Below are 13492 nucleotides of genomic sequence, written 5' to 3'. Positions count from 1 at the left end.
GCCACTAAAAGGCAAACAGACTTCATAAACAGTCATCAGAACTGCAATAAATGCATAATTATGCACCAAAATATTTGATAACTATAAAATTGCATATTGACTTTGTCAAATATGTTAAAGCATAACTTCATAAAATACTAATGTAGCTTGATAACCCAAATTAACTTGCTGGTTTGTACATCCCCCCCACACTTTCTTATCCCCCTTTCTTTACAGTCCCAAGAAAGGGTCTCAGCACGAAACTGGTTATGATTTGATGCCAGCGCAAAGTCTCTTCGAGGTCTACCCACCGCAGAAGCTTAAATCATCTCTTCAACAGGAATTCATTCAGATTCTCTTTCACTATTCCCTTCCTGTGGTCTCTGCTACTCTCCCACTCTTTGGACACATATCTCCAGAATATTGCCAAAGATATTCTCTGACATGCTGAGCACCTCCAGTATTTTGTGTTTGTTAACCCAAATTTTAAAATATTTTATGTAAACAGTTCAGGAGCTCACTAGAAGGTCAAGAATGATCATCAAGCACCCAAGATTTGCTCTCATCTCTTCTTCGATCTAGCAGGCTCCTTAACTTGATTTGGCATCACGTCCCATCTCTGTGCACTTGCTTCCACACAATATTCCAGGACTCAGTACCTGTTAGCACATTTGGGGAGAGGGGGCTGCCGATGTTCATCACATTGCCGTTTAAGGGTGCTCAAATGCAAATCAGCTGACAAGCTTCATATTTATATAGACAGCATATTCTCAGGACTTTCTGGAAGAAGGTGGAGATTGAGGGTCAGATTAGCTTCCTTCTATTTATCTTTAAATCATTTCAGTATGTTCAAAAAACTCAGTTTTCAGTTACTGTTTTAGAGCACCAGCCATTTGTTGATTACAAATATATCAGATATTTTTGAATTGAATTACAGTCACACAGGACAGAGGCAGGGTCTTCAGCCTACTATCCATGCTACCTCATTTCCCAGCAATAGGTCCATAATCTACTATACCTTGGTGATTCAATTGCATGTCTTCATTGTCTTAAATTCTTCTCCAGACTGCAGCACCCTATGGGTGAAAAAACCCTTCTTATATCCTCTCTGAGCCTCTTTACTCCCCACTTGAAACCCATTTTTAATATTTATTTCCAGTAAGATGGCAGTGTGTGCAAATGCAGTGGCTTCTGTAAAGTTCTGCTCCAAGAACATCAGGTACTGCAAGGCTACTCCGTTAGTGAGCTGTTGATTGATCAGAGTAGCTGGACAGAACTGTCCAAGTGGTGGAAGGAGATGGCCGGGATATTGGAGGAGCCGGTTTGGGCTCAGAGGAGTTGTCCTGGCTGCAGACCAGGTTGTTGCCTGCTAACTTGGAAGCATTGGAGTTGGTGCCGTATAACTGTGGGAGATTGTCTCCGACGTTTCACTTGCGACTACAGGACTCTGTTGGACAGCGATTTTCTAGGCTGCTGCAGGCCTGTTACCCTTGTCTGGTGAGAGACAGACGACACAGGAGCCGTGTAGCCTGAGTTGTGGTGAGAACTAGGCCTCAGACCTCGGGCTTGCCTGCTGCTGCAGACTAGGTGAGTGACACAGAAGCACTACAGCGTGGTTGAACTCGGTCGGAGCGTGGCCTCACCCATTGGTGCTGTCCTCCCATATTTGAGCGGTAGAATTACAGGTAGGATTGTGTGTGTCTATACACTGCCGGGAGGCTATACCATCCATTGCTGGACATCGTCGCTCAGGGTCTTGGACCATATACGTTTTATTTGAGTGAATTTATCTCTTTGCTCTTTATTTTGAATAATGTTGCTCACTACTTTTGAATGTTTGCTTGCTATTTTGAATGTTTGGCATCTTGGCCCCAGAGGAACATTGTCTATCTATGTTTGGTTTGGATGATAATTAAACTTGAGTATACAGTGCTAAGCGATATTGCTGCGATGTTAAATCCCCATCCAATTCAATCCCCTTCATTTCCTATGCCCTTAAAATATCCTACTGTCCAATACCATTTTCCTCATCCCTACAACCTTTATGATCAAACTCAAGTCCACTCCTACTCCCTCCTTATTCCCTTCAATATCCCAATTAAGTCAAATATACAGCATTGCAACGAACATAGGAGCACTGTAACGTTATCAGCCCAAACCATTTCACTAAGTTCCTCTCAAATCTCCTCTCATTTTTCTTTATCTAACCATCTATTTTTCTCCCTCATTAAATATATGTAGACCATTCAGGACTACTTCTTCCTCTATGATCTGCATTGTCAATATTCTCTGGCTTCCCTGTGCCCATCCTATTAAGACTTTGTTCTTTCTGGACAGGTATAGCTCACTATTTAATTTCTACCCCCCTCCAGTCAGAATCGGAATCGCTCTCATTGTATTTCAGTGGAAAATGAGCATACAACTACATGCTTTACACTGATTTATTTCAGCTTTTCAGTAGACAAATAGATGTTGTAACTTCTCACACATTATATCCCAATTTTCCAAGTGTTAAAGTGTTCTTATGTCAGTATGTATACACTGATAGGCAGAGAAATTCCCTTTCAAGTTGTATTTGATGTTGGCATTTCATCCTTCAGTGGACTGATTGAAACACAGAACAATTTGTTATCCTCGTACATTCACAAATGAGTCGTCCTCTGGATTAACAGCAATTTATATTACCAGCAATGTGCAAACACATTGTATAAAACTGAAACAAAGTATCAGTATTTACTTAAAAACTTTGCACAATATGAAATAATGAGGCATTTAAAACCCATGCAGTAATTGCCAGTTTCAAAGATGTACGTCATAGATGGAGCCTCAGGCAGCAGTCCCTCCCGTCTGCAGGTGGTGCACAATTCATGTGCTGAAAACGTATCTACAACTAACAGTGCTGATGAGAATTAGTTTTTAAAGGTACCCAACATCCCCTTGTGTACCTATTCAAGTAAATATACAAGTCACACAAACACTGGATTTTGTTATATTTACGAGTACTAATCTTACTCCGTCTCTCACATCTACAGACTATCATTGCTACCATCTTTCAAACAAGCAACTCATAGTATAGGAAAGCAGGGCTGGCAAAACAACATTTCAAGTTAAAAACAAAACCATATGCTTTAAAAATGAAATGAGTTAATCTCTCCTTAAAATACAGTGCATTAGTTAAAATGATTTTGTCTGTTTTGCTGAATGTCCGTAACAACTACACAATTACATGGCAATGGGCAGCTTCAATCGTACAAATCTCTGATTGTACTGTGTGATCAAGTTGTTAAGGACGTACAGTGCAAAATTTAATCAACCTGCCTTGATTAAAAGGTTTTTGAAAATATTCATTTCAATGTGAGTGCACGTCTTAAATCGGAGAACTTCCCTAATATATACATACAGTATGTATAGATAGGATCTTAAATTAAATTAGATGCTTACACTGAATTTAGGGCCATAAATCTATGTACATATTATACAAAGTTTGTTCTAAGAGGCACTAAGTCAATGTATCAAACACTGAGTGAATATAATCATAACTGCTCAATACTTTCATTGCAGGTCCGTCTGATTAGGTAACTTAGCTCCCATTAGAATTCCTGAAGCCATCGAGGCAGGTCCTTTCATCTGCATGCTGGCTCCCACCATGGTAGGAAAGCTACGGTTCCGCCGGATGCCAGTGTTTAGCTGGAGTCCTCCGATTGTGCTTCGGACCACTTGTGAGCAGCCCAATGCAAGGCCGTCACCAACCAGAGAGCCCTGGGCAAAAGCAGTCATTGGACCTTGGCCCCTACTGAGAAGGGGTCCCTTATCTTCGCTCACTGAGGAATCTTGCACGGGCGTTACACCAGGCTGCATGACTTTGGCAATTCCAAGCCTCTTCACCTTGTCAACCAGGTTGATTCTGGAGATGCTGACGTCTGTCTGGCTCTCAGTGTGCTTCGTTAGCCTGTCACCTCTCATCTCTTTCAGCATGGTACTGGCTGGTTTGGAGGCCAGGAAAGTGTCATAGTGATTACAAGAGCCTTTGAATTCAGGTGAGGGGCACGTGGGATGCAGTGGAGAGTTAGGAGGGGTGGATGGTAAATTTGTTGGCCTGGGAGCGTAGAGATTATTACTGGTGCGGAGGCCCATTCTGCTCCAGCTCAATGGGTTGTACACAGCTGCAGAGATTCCTCGCTCCTTCAGCAGTCTCACCAGCCCCAGGGAGGTGCTCATGGTGGTAGTTGCTTCCCGTAGGTTAGTGAAGGATTCTGCCAGGCTCAGGCGACGGGGAGTGCATGGGGTGCCAACTGGAGTTGATTTCAGGTTACCCAAATTCCCACAGGCTGCAGCAAGTGCAGAGCCAAGGCTGCAAAAAGAGAGACCAGAATCATAATCAAAACGGGTTTTCACAGTTTTGAAGCAAGCAGTTGAAAAAGACAGTTCCTATGACATGCACCACTCAAAGCAAACATCCCAGTCCTTTTTAAATAGTGCTTATGACTTTTAAATTCCTCAAAATTAACTGTAGAAATCACCTCAGCAAACCAGATTAATCTCAGAACTACACATAGTGAAACTGCTTAAACAATTACGGGTACTGTGCGCTGGCTTCACTCAAAGGGGAGCAATTACAAGGTGGCACTTCTGACAGATGCTAGAAACCAGACTGTGTAATGACATAAGAAAGCAAATCACAGATTTCAGTGTGGTGGATTTGCAGCCTCAGAAGCGAAGATGAATTTGAGAGAGAAGTATTTCAAAGGAAAGGAAACTGCTCAGGGCTAATTTGTAACATTTACCCCAACTAATGGTAATTAGCTACAACTGAGGAGTCTCGGCAGTTTGATTACGCGAGTGAGTGTGGGCTGGAGGTTGAGGTGATTGCAAGACCTTTGTACGGTGGGAGAGAATAGGAGTGGAGACAGAACAGAAAGAAACAGACTGGCTCATTAAAACAGTAGAATATTTAATTCCGTCATTTCGAATTTAAGGGTGATAACCAATGAGGTGATTTGCTGCTTCGCAAGATTTATGAAAAGCAAAATGAAAAGCTCTTTCACTAATCGATAAACCTTCTCTGCCCAAAATTCTGCAGCATTGCCAGCTTGTTGAACCAACTGCTGCCATTCTTCAACCTGGTATACAAACCATTGTTGGCGCGTGGCCAAGTGGTTAAGGCGCTTGTCTAATTATCTGAAGGTTGCTAGTTCGTGCCTCGGCTGAGGCGGCAGTGTGTGTCCTTGAGCAGGTCACTTAACCACACATTGCTCTGCGATGACACCGATGCCAAGCTGCATGAGTCCTAATACCCTTCCCTTGGACAACATCGGTGGCGTGGAGAGGGGAGACTTGCAGCCTGGGCAACTGCCAGTCTTCCATACAACCTTGCCCAGGCTTGCGCCCTAGAAACTTGCCAAGGTGCAAATCCATGGTCTATCGAGACCAATGGAGGCCTACACTACACATACAAACCATCAAGACAATAAAAAAACAGTGCTGTGGACCCATTATGCTTTCTTCTGTCAAAGCAAGCATCAACAGACTGCTATTTTGAGTTCTTGAGAACTCCATGCCAATTAAAGATTAGAACCGACAGTGTTGGTCTTTAGAAATGAGCTGAGAGGCCTTTAACCAAACAAAAACAGGACTGGCAGCACAGACGGCTGGAGGAAGGGGACAGCAGGATGATTTGGGGTGATTTAGTAATGAGATAGAGAGTGAGTTGGGAAGTTTTGAGCAACAAGGTGCCATTTAGAAATCACTACCAGAACAAAGAAAGAACAAGTACATTTCTTAGGGATGGATGCAGCTGCACGATTCATAATTACAAACGACTAGCTAGCAGATAGTTGTTAATTAAAGGTTAGAAATCAAAGAATTAAAGCAAAGCCACCTATGGAAAGTACCCTTATATGTGCTCTATAACAGATCCAAGTCCTTGACAACAAATTCTAATTAACAAGCCTCACTTATCACTTCTAAAAGGATCTTAGCAGATGAAGTCGCATGAGGTTAGTGATTCTGAGGTACACATAAATCTCTATTGTTAGTTCCAAGCTAGTGGGCAACAGTCCTGGATTGTGCCTTTGGGAGCTTGAAGTATTCACCAAGTCAGAGTGTTCAAATCCTACCACTGCAGCTGTGGAACATGCAATCGGTTAGTCAAATATTAGGAATAAAAAAGCAAGTCTCGTAAACTGCAATCATGAAACAACCAACATGTTGTGAAGCCAAAATGAGTTTACCAATGCCCTTTAGAGGAGGAAATCTGCTGAGCTGCCCTGGCCTGTGAATCCAGATTCACAACAATGTGATGGAAACTTAACCAACACCTGAATATTCCAAAGGAATTAAGTCAGTATCAGAATCAGGTTTATTATCAGATGTTTATAGGACATGAAATTTCATGTACATGCCAAATAAAATAAAAAAGTGGAAAATATAAAGATTAACTTGATTTAGGGCTTTGCTTCCTTAAAACAAAATCTGTACAAGAAAATAAAATTGAAATGAAAAGACACCTTGAGTTCACTGTCAATACTGTGGGAATTATCAACATTCCAACAGTAATTATTGCCACTTGCTTACTGTGCTACTGCAAACCATAAGGAGAAAGAATGATTAAAAGTTCAGTTGTAACCCCCAAAACAAAGCAAAAATAAAGTTAAAAATGAATTGAAGAACCGATTTCTTAACTATTTTCAATATAATATTCCATTATTATGTGATGACAAAAATCTTATATAACGTGAGTTCTTTCTTAGGTTTTTGGACATTGATCAAAGCAATAGAGTATCTGAGCAAAGGAATGGAACATTTGGAAATGTGGTTGTTTGGTGCTAACATCAAGCATTATAGAACTAATCGTCCAAAGGCACAAGCACAAATCCCACCCTAGCAACAGGGGAATCAAATTTGGTCTGCTAATAATTTAAGAAAAGCTGGTACCAGGAGCAGCAAACACAAAACCGGCTGAGAGTCATTAAAATATACCAACTGTTTCACAAACATCTTCCAGAGACGAAAACATATCTGGCCCATGTGATCCTTAATAAGCTACTCAATAAGAAAGCAGCTGCCAACCACCTTCCTGGAGGGTGCTACTGACAGGCAATAAATGCTTGCTTTGTCACAAAGTCCAGGTAAGGCTTGCACAGTAAAGCAAACACTGATCTAAATCCTCTGGTCAAGTACATATCATACCAATCTTAGATTGATAATTTGAATTTGCAACTATTGCTTCTCTGCGAAAGTCCTCTAAATTTACACCATCTTCCAAGAAAACATTTTATATTCAGTCAATATCATTGAGGAAAAATATACCAGTGTCCAAATCAACTTGAAACTAACTTTTGGAAGTTGAAGGGAACATTCACTGGGCAAGGATAATAATGGTCTCTACGGTTGTTCCCAAATGTCAAAACATCAACAATTTCAGAAAATTCTACAACTACGAAGAAAAATTATTCCCAGCAATTCCATGCTTTGCCAATTAACAAATAAAGGAACCTGAATGGCATCTGGTTGAGGGTGAGCATGCGACTAGAAATGTCACAGAATCAAGCTGGTAGAGGGACTCAGCAGGTCAGGCAGTCCAGATGAAATATTGTGACCCAAAACATCAACTGTCTATTTCCTCCACAGATACTGAGTTCCTCCAGCATCTTGTCCTTTGCTTCATGTTCCAATATCTGCACTCTTTTGTGCATCCAATCAGAAATCTGAGCAAGATGATCAACCAGGCCATATGGGTCTCATGCTACTGGAATTTGACTGATGCTCTGTCAAACTGTGGGCTAACAAACAAAGAGCAGTGAGTATTCTGGAGATCTGTGCCATCAGTATCTTCAAAGAACTGGTAATATTTCTATGGAGTTTTTCTGCATAATATTAAATGGTTGAGGTAAATTATAAAACTGTACTCTGTAGTCTGCGCAAGATGAAGCAAAGATCTTTTCTCTGTACCATTGCTTTCTTATGTTTTTATTTTAGTTAAAGTTAGTTTAATTAATTAGTGGAAGAAAGCACCCATGTGCCAGATTAGTGCAAGAAATTGTAAATTATCCACAACTGTCACCTGGATGCTCTGTTAACCAGGTAGTCACAAAGCTGGCTCAGCAAAGAGCTGCAATCCCTGGATGCTCTGTTAACCAGGTAGTCACAAAGCTGGCTCAGCAAAGAGCTGCAATCCCTGGATGCTCTGTTAACCAGGTAGTCACAAAGCTGGCTCAGCAAAGAGCTGCAATACCTGGATGCTCTGTTAACCAGGTAGTCACAAAGCTGCAATCCCTGGATGGAGACTCATATCCAGTTCTTCCAGATTCTTACGGCCAATGGTTTTCAAACATCAGCTCCACATCACAAACCAACCAACCACATAACAAAACCTTGTTGAACAGCAGGCAACTACAGTTAGCTGGAACAGGATTAGTGATGTAGTTGAATCCTATTTGGTTAAAGATGCTAAACCATTCACATTCCAGCATTCCTCTTATCTAGTCTGACCAGGTCAGTTGGTACCTCACCCCAATGATCAATCTTTGCCCTGTAATTCCTCAGGCACGATGACAAAGTGCAATTCCATCATCCACATTCTCTGACCTGTGGGAAACCATTTGCTGTTAAGACCTGTTCACTGCATTTTACATCAACCAGTTGTGTGGTTCAAAGACAAAAAGAGTTTTAACCTGGAGCAAAGGGTAGTTTTTTTCCATCTTGTTCTATATCAAGCTAAAATGTCTAATTTGATAAATCTTGGTCTGCAACAGAATTCCTGAACAAAGATATGAACTCTGTCATTTATTAATGTCAGGAGACAGAAGTAATAAAAAAATGGGCTTGTTCTTTAGAATTCAATTCCGAGTTTTAAATATTCATATAGTTCTTAAAACGAAAAACTTCCATAAGGTTTGAAGTTCTCATCCCACCTTAATTGCTGTGTTAAACAAATCAGAAGCAACAACGATTAATAAAATTTACATTTTACTCATCTGCGCCATAGTTATCGGAACTCAAGTCAGGTGGACAGATTTGCAATTTGAATGGTATCTTTAGTATTCAGGGTAGATCTGGACAGTCACGGTGAGGTACAAAAAAAGTTGAGTTTACTAAGCCAAATAAATATAATCTACCCCTCTTCCCACTTCACACATTCACCCTATTGTTTCTCATTCCACCTGACTTTGCTTCTCTCATTCAAACTTGACCAACAGTAGCAACATTACATGAAGGAGACAAGAGACTGACGCCATGGCATCCCCACGTCACTAGAAAACAGCAACAATAAATTATTCCACTCCAAGTGTACCCAGAGGGAATGAGGTAGGAACAGACTGATATTGGCTTATCACTCCACTGCTCTGTCAAGACAGAGTCTGCACTTACCTCGAAGTGACTTGTGTGAGTTCATCAGTGGGGTGAAGGATACGGCAAGTAGTGAAGGTGAAGGTGGAGCTGGTGTGTGACATACATTTACCGGGATAGTGAACTGAAGGAAAGGAGAGAGAGGAAAGAACAGCAAAAAACACACTTATCAGTAGCAATTGCAGCAATTCAGAAAAGCCAAGAATCAGTTCCTGATGAAGTGCTAGACTCCAGCCCTTTCCAACTGCAGTCCAAACTCCTGCGCCAAAATGTCTGGTAATTCTTAAATCACATTAATCTTGTCATGGATTTTTTTGCAACCTTGGATTTATGGTCTGCCTGGGTTGGAAAGGGTGGGGAGCAATCATTTTAAAAAATCATTTTATTTCTTTGAGACATCAAACCAATAGGGCACGAAACAGCAGGGAAGTTTGATTGCTACACTGGAACCAGGTTGAAGCTAAATAAATTACTTCACGATTACATTATTTCACCCAACAAAAATCAGCTCCAGGGTCCATGCACAAGAGATAGAACTCCCCCGTAACCCAAGCTTAAGTGTTGACAGACAGTGTAAGAAAATGGAGCAGAGTACACACTAAATGGGAACACAAGAAAATGGTGCAAAGGCACGATGGATTGAGTGTTTGGGGAAGCAGTGACTGTGATATTGAAATGACATTAATGATAACCAACGACTAATAAGAGTAAGGTCCTGCCACCCACACCTCTGGGTGGCCTCACCCCACAGCACCTCCCAATCTCAACCTTGGAGCACTGGGAGCACCTCTGGGTCCCAGCACTGCAGCTTGACAGAATAACACCTGAACCCAATTGCAAGGAGAAATTACACAAGCTAGCAATTTATGTTAACAGTTAATTTGACTCTGGTTTTTATGATATGAAAATGATACTGTTCAAAGAGAAATTATCTCTATTCATTTTTACCTGTTTATTTAGTGATTCGACACAGTTTCAGCCCTTTGAGCCACATCACCCCAGCAACCCCCAACAACCTCGAATTAACCCTAAACTAATCATGAGGCAGTTTACAATAACCAATTAACTTACCCAGTATGCCTCTGGACTGTGGGAGAACTCGGGGGAAAGCCACGTATTCCATGGGGAGGACACACAGACTGCCCTGCAATAGCCCCCCTGGCTGTAATATCAGTGTACTAGCTACAACAGTACCATGGTGCCCTGGATGGCCAAAAGCTGGACAAGAGAGGCAGTCTAAATGCTGGAGCCAGACTCTTAGAAACGTGGTTCAGAAACTTCTAATGCATAGTGGATGGCAAAGGTTCGGAACTCACCTTTTGAGAACCAATTGCTAAATCTGAGGTTTAGCAAACTTTAATTAACCAGAGACAGTGAGGAATAACAGGAAAATGCTGGTGTACAGAGTTGGTTTGACATCATCTCGACAATGGAATATACTCGAGAGGCTGAGTGCTTTCTTCCTGTTCTTCACTCATGATAGAATTTGTTATAAAGTTATAACAATTGCTATAATTTTCTGCTCATTTATAGGATTAACTCAAACTGATTTTTTTTTAGATAAAGTTCATTTAGTGATAAATGCCTTTCAATCATGTTATGGAAAGTATGCGAAGAGCAATAGCATAAGACGTGAAAGAATAGGATCTAACAAGTGTGACAGTGGGAAAGGGAGTACAGAACCAGAGGAAATAGCAGAGGTACTTGCAGAAGACTGAAAAGCGTGAGCATGTAGGTATTAAGAAAGAGGATGTGCTGGAGCTTTTGGAAAGCATCAAGTTGGATAAGTCACCGGGACTGGATGAGATGTACCCCAGGCTACTGTGGAAGAGATTGCTGAGCCTCTGGCGATGATCTTTGCGTTATCATTGGGGACAGGAGAGGTTCCAGAGGATTGGAGGGTTGCGAATGCTGTTCCTTTATTCAAGAAAGGGAGTAGAGAGAGCCCAGGAAATTATAGACCAGTGACTCAATGGTTGGTAAGTTGATGGAGAAGATCCTGAGGGACAGGATTTATGAACATTTGGCGAGGTATAATATGATTAGGAATAGTCAGCATGGCTTTGTCAAGGGCAGGTTGTGCCTTACGAGCCTGACTGAATTTTTTGAGGATGTGACTAAATACATTGATGAAGGAAGAGCAGTAAATATAGTGTATATGGATTTCAGCAAGGCATTTGATAAGGTACCCCATGCAAGGTTTATTGAGAAAGTAAGGAGGCATGGGATCCAAGGGGACATTACTTTGTGGATCGAGAACAGGCTTGCCCACAGAAGGCAAAGAGTGGTTGTAGACGGGACATAATCTGCATGGAGGTCGGTCACCAGTGGAGTGACTCAGGGATCTGTTCTGGGACCCTTACTCTTCGTAATTTTTATAAATGACCTGGATGAGGAAGTGGAGGGATGGGTTAGTAATTTTTTGATGACACAAAGGTTGGGGGTGTTGAGGATAGTGTGGAGGGCTGTCAGAGGTTACAGTGGGACATTGATAGGATGCAAAACTGGGCTGAAAAGTGGCAGATGGAGTTCAACCCAGATAAGTGTGAGGTGGTTTATTTTGGTAGGTCAAATATGATGGCAGAATATAGTGTTAATGGTAAGACTCTTGGCAGTGTGGAGGATCAGAGGGTTCTTGTGGTCCGAGTCCACAGGACGCTCAAAGCAGCTGTGCAGGTTGACTCTGTGGTTAAGAAGGCATACGGTGTATTGGCCTTCATGAATTGTGGAATTGAATTTAGTAGCTGAGAGGTAATGCTGCAGCTATGTAGGACCCTGGTCAGACCCCAATTGGAGTACTGTGCTCAGTTCTGGTCACCTCACTACAGGAGGGATGTGGAAACCATAGGAAGGGTGCACAAGAGATTTACAAGGATGTTGCCTGGATTGGGGAGCATGCCTTATGAGAATAGGTTGAGTGAACTCGGCCTTTTCTCCTTGGAGCGACAGAAGATGAGAGGTGACCCGATAGATGTGTATAAGATGATGAGAAGCATTGACCGTGTGGATAGTCAGAGGCTTTTTCCCAGGGCTGAAATGGCTGTCACAAGAGGACACAATTTCTAAGATAGGGACATGTTCGACACAACTTCGTGGGCCGAAGGGCCTGTATTGTGCTGTAGGTTTTCTATGTTTCTATGGAAAGGCTAAAATGGACAGCAAATGATAACTATTAGAAGGAAGAATTATTCAGCAACGGGGAGAAAGTTAAACAAGTTTCACTTGTTAACCTACCCCTTCCTGGTGTGAAGGCAAATGGCAATGCTGTTTTGATTACAGGTTAGAGTGATGCAAGTCAACGTGTGGCTAAATTACATAGCCCAGGTAGAATTCTTAGATATGTCAGTCTTACTTAGAGCAGTACTGGGCAGGTCCCCAGGCTGTGAGTGGGGGAAGAAGTGGCTGAGACATAAGATCCATACACTAACGCAGCCACTCAATGGCAATGCCTTCAGGTTATCAGAAGGTAACTGAGAGGACAAGCGAAACACAGCTTCTGGGAAGTGCCTTCAAAATTAACAACATTATTACACTCTTCTGCTGCTTACCACACCAAAATGCTGAACACAGATTACAGTAATACTATGATTAGTCACCCACTCTTAAGCATGGCAGTGAAATCATTATTTTTGTGACAAATTGCTAAATTCAAGCATAAAGCTTAAAATTTACTTGCACATTGAGAGCATCCTGACTGGCTGCATCACTGCCTGGTATGGGAACTGTACCTCCCTTAATCACAGGACTCTGCAGACAGTGGCGTGAACAGCCCAGCACATCTGTAGTTGTGAACTTCCCATGATTCAGGACATTTACAAGGATAGGTGTGGAAAAAGTGTAGGATCATTGGGGACCCAAGTCACCCCAACCATGATCTATTCCAGCTGCTACCATCTGGGAGACAGTACTGCAGCATAAAAGCCAGGACCAGCAGAGACTCCAGGAGAACTTGTTCCACCGGGCATCAGACTGATGAACTCACACTGATCTGAGTGTACTCTGTATGATATTGACTGTTCTATTTATTATAAATTACTATGATTGCACATTAGATGGAGACGTAACAAAGATTTTTACTCCACATGTATGTGAAGGATGTAAGAAATGAAGTCAATTCAATTAACCAACTGAATGGACAAAGCATATCGTTTGAAGACTAAGTGTA

At 41.8% G+C, this 13492-nt stretch overlaps 1 protein-coding gene across 2 annotated transcripts in view; it reads right to left on the bottom strand.

The window, feature by feature from the left end:
* Positions 1-2395: 2395 nt before the first annotated feature.
* trak1a (trafficking protein, kinesin binding 1a) overlaps positions 2396-13492 on the bottom strand; it is a 282105-nt gene continuing 271008 nt past the window's right edge. The window contains exons 16-17 of one of the 2 annotated variants that reach the window (XM_059945728.1): positions 9349-9451; positions 2396-4330 (exon numbers count right to left, since the gene is read on the bottom strand). In XM_059945728.1, the coding sequence (XP_059801711.1) occupies positions 3532-4330; positions 9349-9451 (902 nt within the window). In that variant the 3' untranslated portion in view covers positions 2396-3531. The remainder of the gene's footprint in view (positions 4331-9348; positions 9452-13492) is intronic. The other variant, XM_059945727.1, reaches the window with a different exon arrangement.

The sequence above is a fragment of the Hypanus sabinus genome, chromosome 20 (assembly GCF_030144855.1).
Source record: "Hypanus sabinus isolate sHypSab1 chromosome 20, sHypSab1.hap1, whole genome shotgun sequence".
Classification (NCBI taxonomy): Eukaryota; Metazoa; Chordata; class Chondrichthyes; order Myliobatiformes; family Dasyatidae; genus Hypanus; species Hypanus sabinus.
This window is presented reverse-complemented; position numbering and strand designations above follow the sequence as displayed.